Source organism: Callionymus lyra, chromosome 5 (assembly GCF_982586985.1).
Source record: "Callionymus lyra chromosome 5, fCalLyr1.hap1.1, whole genome shotgun sequence".
Classification (NCBI taxonomy): domain Eukaryota; kingdom Metazoa; phylum Chordata; class Actinopteri; order Syngnathiformes; family Callionymidae; genus Callionymus; species Callionymus lyra.
In genome coordinates this window covers 918,165-925,216 of record NC_141822.1, presented here as the reverse complement: position 1 = coordinate 925,216, position 7,052 = coordinate 918,165, and the positions used below count along the sequence as shown (strand labels likewise).

Here is a 7,052-nt window from a genome sequence, read left to right as displayed (position 1 = left end):
CTGAACTGAACTGAACTGAACTGAACCTGAACTGAACTGAACTGAACTGAACTGAACCTGAATTGAATTGAATTGAATTGAATTGAACTGAACTGAACTGAACTGAACTGAACTGAACTGAACTGACCTGAACTGAACCTGAACTGAACTGAACTGAACTGAACCTGAACTGAACTGAACTGAACTGAACTGAACTGAACCTGAACTGAACCTGAACCTGAACCTGAACTGAACTGAACTGAACTGAACTGAACTGAACTGAACTGAAACTGAAACTAAAATGAACCGAACTGAAAGTGAAACTGAAAACTGAAACTGAACTGAACTGAACTGAACCTGAACCTGAACCTGAACTGAACTGAACTGAACCTGAACTGAACTGAACTGAACTGAACTGAACCTGAACTGAACCTGAACTGAACTGAACTGAACTGAACCTGAACTGAACTGAACTGAACTGAAACTGAACTGAACCTGAACTGAACTGAACTGAACCTGGAACTGAAACTGAAACTGAACTGAACCTGAACTGAACTGAACTGAACTGAACTGAACCTGAACTGAACTGAACTGAACTTGAACTGAACTGAACTGAACTGAACTGAACCTGAACTGAACCTGAACCTGAACCTGAACCTGAACCTGAACTGAACTGAACTGAACCTGAACTGAACTGAACTGAACTGAACTGAACTGAACCTGAACTGAACTGAACTGAACTGAACTGAACCTGAACTGAACTGAACTGAACTGAACTGAACTGAACTGAACTGAACTGAACCTGAACTGAACTGAACTGAACTGAACTGAACTGAACTGAACTGAACTGAACTGAACTGGAAATGGATCTTCTGACGTGCTTGACTTCCTGGAAATGGATCTTCTGACGTGCTTGACTTCCTGGAAATGGATCTTCAGATGTGCTTGACTTCCTGGAAGTGGTTCTTCTGACCTGCTTGACTTCCTGGAAGTGGTTCTGTTGACGTGCTTTACTTCCTGGAAATAGATCTTCTGAAGTGCTTCACTTCCTGGAAGTGGTTCTTCTGATGTGCTTCACTTCCTGGAAGTGGTTCTTCTGTAGATCATCAAACACAGATGTTTCTTGAAGGAGTCAGTAGATCATCAAACACAGATGTTTCTTGAAGGAGTCAGTAGATCATCAAACACAGATGTTTCTTGAAGGAGTCAGTAGATCATCAAACACACATGTTTCTTGAAGGAGTCAGTAGATCATCAAACACACATGTTTCTTGAAGGAGTCAGTAGATCATCAAACACAGAGATGTTTCTTGAAGGAGTCAGTAGATCATCAAACAGAGATGTTTCTTAAAGGAGTCAGTAGATCATCAAACACAGATGTTTCTTAAAGGAGTCAGTAGATCATCAAACACAGATGTTTCTTGAAGGAGTCAGTAGATCATCAAACAGAGATGTTTCTTAAAGGAGTCAGTAGATCATCAAACACAGATGTTTCTTAAAGGAGTCAGTAGATCATCAAACACAGATGTTTCTTGAAGGAGTCAGTAGATCATCAAACACAGACGTTTCTTGAAGGAGTCAGTAGATCATCAAACACACATGTTTCTTGAAGGAGTCAGTAGATCATCAAACAGAGATGTTTCTTAAAGGAGTCAGTAGATCATCAAACACAGATGTTTCTTAAAGGAGTCAGTAGATCATCAAACACAGATGTTTCTTGAAGGAGTCAGTAGATCATCAAACACAGATGTTTCTTGAAGGAGTCAGTAGATCATCAAACACAGATGTTTCTTGAAGGAGTCAGTAGATCATCAAACACACATGTTTCTTGAAGGAGTCAGTAGATCATCAAACACAGATGTTTCTTGAAGGAGTCAGTAGATCATCAAACACACATGTTTCTTGAAGGAGTCAGTAGATCATCAAACACAGATGTTTCTTGAAGGAGTCAGTAGATCATAAAACACAGATGTTTCTTAAAGGAGTCAATAGATCATCAAACAGAGATGTTTCTTGAAGGAGTCAGTAGATCATCAAACACAGATGTTTCTTGAAGGAGTCAGTAGATCATCAAACACAGATGTTTCTTGAAGGAGTCAGTAGATCATCAAACACACATGTTTCTTGAAGGAGTCAGTAGATCATCAAACACAGATGTTTCTTGAAGGAGTCCGTAGATCATCAAACACAGATGTTTCTTGAAGGAGTCAGTAGATCATCAAACACAGATTTTTCTTGAAGGAGTCAGTAGATCATCAAACACACATGTTTCTTGAAGGAGTCAGTAGATCATCAAACACACATGTTTCTTGAAGGAGTCAGTAGATCATCAAACACAGAGATGGTTCCAAAGCTTAGGAGCAACAGTCTGGAAGGATTTCTCTCCTCTGGTCCAGAAGTTCAGGAACCATAAGTAGATTCTGATCCACAGACCTCAGAGCCCGAGCTGGGGTGTAAGGCTGGATCAGATCATGAAGGTCTGACCATGAATAGATCTGAAAGTAAGAACCAGAATTTTAAAGTTGATCCTGAAAGAAACTGGAAGCCAGTGAAGAGTTTGAAGGAGAAATGTGAGTTCTTCTACTAGAGCGGCTCAGAGTTCTGAATCAACTGCAGACGAGACGATCCTTCTTGTTAAGACATGAAAACAAACTGTTACAATAGTCCAGACGAGAAGAAACAAACGCATGGATTATAAGATCCAGATCATGTTGTGACAACATTTTCCTAAGTTTAGAGATTTTTCTCAGTTGAAGGAAACAGTTTCTGGTCAGTTTTCTACAGTGTTGAACAAGAGACATGTCTTTATCAAATACAACACCCAGGTTTCTCAGGCTCAGTTTGACAGACTGACATAAGTCACTCAAGTACTGACTCAACCCTGGAATCTTATCATCAACAATCACCAGAGTTTCAGTTTTGTCCACATTTAGCTTCAAAGTGTTTTCACTCATTGTTTGATTTCTAGCAACAATTGACTAAGTTCAGCCTCTGGAGCTCAGTTGGATCAACAGAGCAGTAGAGCTGGATGTCATCAGCAAACATGTGATAAGAAACATCTGGAAATCTCTGAATGATTTTACCGAGGGGAATCAAGTACAGCAAAAACAATAAAGGACCCAGAACAGAACCTTGAGGGACTCCACACAACAGATCTGCCGATTCAGACCTCATTTGATTGACAGATACACTAAAACTGCCCAGAAAGGTAAGATGAGAACCATTCTAACACAGACCCAGACAGTCTTCATCCCTCAGTCTTCTCAGCAGGATCTGGTTCAACTGTGTCAAAGGCTGAGGACAGATCCAAGAGAACCAGAACATCATGATGTCACTGGACACCTTCAGTAAGACTGTCTCCGTAGATGTTTACGGAAGCCAGACTGAAACTTCTCATGGATGTCGCTCTGATCCAGGAACAGCTGCTCAGACACAACCTTCTCCAAGATCTTGGACAAGAAAGGGAGCTTAGAAATAGGCCTGAAATTACTGAGGTCAGTTGGGTCTAAGCCTGGTTTTTTGAGCAGAGGCTCCACAATGGTTTAAATGCATTAAAAACCCCTGTGGAAAGGGAGAGGTTCACCATATTGGTAACTCAGGGGCCAATTACATCAAATACTTTGATAAAAAGCCTACAAGGAAGGACGTCATCTGAGCAAGAGGAGGGTTTCATCTTGTTCACTAGTGATGAAATATCACCCAAAGATACAGCAGTGAAGGAGGACCAAGAGGAGGAGAGGGGCTCAGAGACAGTAGGGGTTCCCAACAAAGGGGGAGAGATTTTCTCTTTGATCAACTTAATTTTGACAATGAAAAACCTCAACAATCATTGCTGTCAGCTTCACAGAAGACCGACGTGATTTGAGGAGCAGGAGACACGAGAGAATTAATCGTGTCAAACAAAACTTTGGGGTTTTTCCTATTTGCTGCTACCAGTTTTCTGATGTAATCAGAACTAGCAGTTTCCACCATCTCATTGTAAGAAGACATCAGATCCCTGAGGTGAAGTCTGTGCACCTCAAGTTTAGTGGACTTCCAGAGACGCTCAGTCTTTCCACAAAGTCTCTTCAGACTCAGGAGATCTTCATTTGTCCAAGGACACCGTTTTTTCTGAATTTTCAAGTTCGATTTAACAGGTTTGATCCAGTATTTCAACACAATGGTCAGTGAAACAGTGAATCAAACACGTTCAGTCATCAAAGGAAAGACGGTCAAACATAGCAGAAAAACTGTCTGCAGTATCAGCTGAGATGACACGCCTCTGAGACCTAACTTTCAAAGGCTTAGGTTCAGGGATGAAGTCCAGGTTGAACAAGAGAATGATCACTCAGATGGACATCATGTACAGATACATTAGAAATGTTCAGGCCAAGAGTAAAAACTAAGTCTAAAATGTGGCCTTTTTGATGAGTGGGTTCAGAAACATGTTGCTCAAAATTAAAGCTTCTGTTAAACTTAAAAGTTCTTTAGCAGAACAAGATGTGACGTCATCAACATGAAGATTAAAGTCTCCAAGAATAAGAACAGATTCCATCTGAATAATGGAAGATAAGAAGTCACTAAAGTCTTTCAAGAACACTGAAGGACCAGGCGGACGGTAGATTGACACACAATAGAAAGGTCTTGTAGAACCAAGATCATCTGAGACTCAAAAGAAGTGAATTCCTGTGTTTGAATCACTTTGCAAGAACAACTCTCCCTAAAAACAGTAGCAAGACCTCCTCCACGACCAGAGAGGCGAGGCTTCCCCAGGACAGCGCTCCCTACTGGACAGAGTTGTTCAGATGAATAAACTCTTCCTGACGTGTTGTTGACGTGTTGTTGACGTGTTGTTGACGTGTTGTTGACGTATTGTCGACGTGTTGTTGACGTGTTGTTGACATGTTGTTGACGTGTTGTTGACGTATTGTCGACGTGTTGTTGACGTGTTGTTGACGTGTTGTCGACGTATTGTCGACGTGTTGTTGACATGTTGTTGACGTGTTGTTGACGTGTTGTTGACGTATTGTCGACGTGTTGTTGACGTGTTGTTGACGTGTTGTTGACGTATTGTCGACGTGTTGTTGACGTGTTGTTGACGTGTTGTTGACGTATTGTCGACGTGTTGTCGACGTGTTGTCGACGTGATGTTGGCGTGTTGTTGACGTGTCGTTGACGTGTTGTTGACGTGTTGTTGACGTATTGTCGTCGTGTTGTCGACGTGTTGTCGACGTGTTGTTGACGTGTTGTTGACGTGTTGTTGACGTGTTGTCGACGTGTTGTCGACGTGTTGTCGACGTGATGTTGGCGTGTTGTTGACGTGTTGTCGACGTGTTGTTGGCGTGTTGTTGACGTGTTGTTGACGTGTTGTTGACGTGTTGTCGTCGTGTTGTCGACGTGTTGTCGACGTGATGTTGGCGTGTTGTTGACGTGTTGTCGACGTGTTGTTGGCGTGTTGTTGACGTGTTGTTGACGTGTTGTCGACGTGTTGTTGGCGTGTTATCGACGTGTTGTTGACGTGTTGTCGACGTGTTGTCGACGTGATGTTGGCGTGTTGTTGACGTGTTGTCGACGTGATGTTGGCGTGTCATCGACGTGTTGTTGACGTGTTGTTGACGTGTTGTCGACGTGTTGTTGACGTGTTGTCGACGTGTTGTTGACGTGTTGTTGACGTGTTGTTGACGTGTTGTCGACGTGTTGTCGACGTGATGTTGGCGTGTTGTTGACGTGTTGTCGACGTGTTGTTGGCGTGTTATCGACGTGTTGTTGACATGTTGTTGACGTGTTGTCGACGTGTTGTCGACGTGTTGTCGACGTGATGTTGGCGTGTTGTTAACGTGTTGTCGACGTGTTGTTGACGTGTTGTCGACGTGTTGTTGGCGTGTTATCGACGTGTTGTTGACGTGTTGTTGACGTGTTGTCGACGTGTTGTCGACGTGTTGTCGACGTGATGTTGGCGTGTTGTTGACGTGTTGTTGACGTGTTGTCGACGTGTTGTCGACGTGTTGTCGACGTGATGTTGGCGTGTTGTTGACGTGTTGTCGACGTGTTGTTGGCGTGTTATCGACGTGTTGTTGACGTGTTGTTGACGTGTTGTCGACGTGTTGTCGACGTGATGTTGGCGTGTTATCGACGTGTTGTTGACGTGTTGTTGACGTGTTGTCGACGTGTTGTCGACGTGTTGTCGACGTGATGTTGGCGTGTTGTTGACGTGTTGTCGACGTGTTGTTGGCGTGTTATCGACGTGTTGTTGACGTGTTGTTGACGTGTTGTCGACGTGTTGTCGACGTGATGTTGGCGTGTTATCGACGTGTTGTTGACGTGTTGTTGACGTGTTGTCGACGTGTTGTCGACGTGATGTTGGCGTGTTATCGACGTGTTGTTGACGTGTTGTTGACGTGTTGTCGACGTGTTGTTGACGTGTTGTCGACGTGTTGTTGACGTGTTGTTGACGTGTTGTTGACGTGTTGTTGACGTGTTGTCGACGTGTTGTTGACGTGTTGTTGACGTGTTGATGGATCATAAACACGTTGTAACTCTCGTGTCTCCACCAGATCTTCTGCAGCACCAGCGGATCATTTCAATCCCTTCATCTCCGGGTTAATCTGATTATGAAGATCCGTGCATGAGGTCCAGGATGGAGACTCCCTTCTACCACGACGACACGCCCGGCGTCCACAGCTTCAGCCACTTCCCCGACTATGACCGTTACCCGGGCAACAAGATGCTGAGCAAGAAGGCTGTGGCGATGGCGAGCGGCCACCATTTCTCCGGGGGCGGCTCGGCAGGAGGGCGGGGGCCGAGCCACGCCAACGTGATGATGACATCATCGACGCCCACAGGAACGTCCTCGGCTGACGTGAACCTGCTGAAGCTGGCGTCTCCGGACCTGGAGCATCTGATCATCCAGTCCAGCCAGGGCCTGGTCACCACCAGCCCCGGGAACCCGTTCATGTACCGCGGCCAGGCCACCAACGAGCAGGAAGGTTTCGCCGACGGATTCGTCAAAGCTCTCGCCGACCTTCACAAGCAGAACCAGCTGGTGGGCGGGTCCATGTCTCCGTCTTCATCCAACGGCCTGCAGTCCTACCAGA

At 44.5% G+C, this 7,052-nt stretch overlaps 1 protein-coding gene across 1 annotated transcript in view; it reads left to right on the top strand.

Annotated features, from left to right (window-relative positions):
- The first annotated feature begins 6,551 nt into the window (after positions 1–6,551).
- june (JunE proto-oncogene, AP-1 transcription factor subunit) overlaps positions 6,552–7,052 on the top strand; it is a 1,062-nt gene continuing 561 nt past the window's right edge. The window contains exon 1 of the mRNA XM_087792293.1: positions 6,552–7,052. This exon is cut by the window's right edge and continues 561 nt beyond it. Coding sequence (XP_087648419.1) covers positions 6,584–7,052 — 469 coding nt within the window. The 5' untranslated portion in view covers positions 6,552–6,583.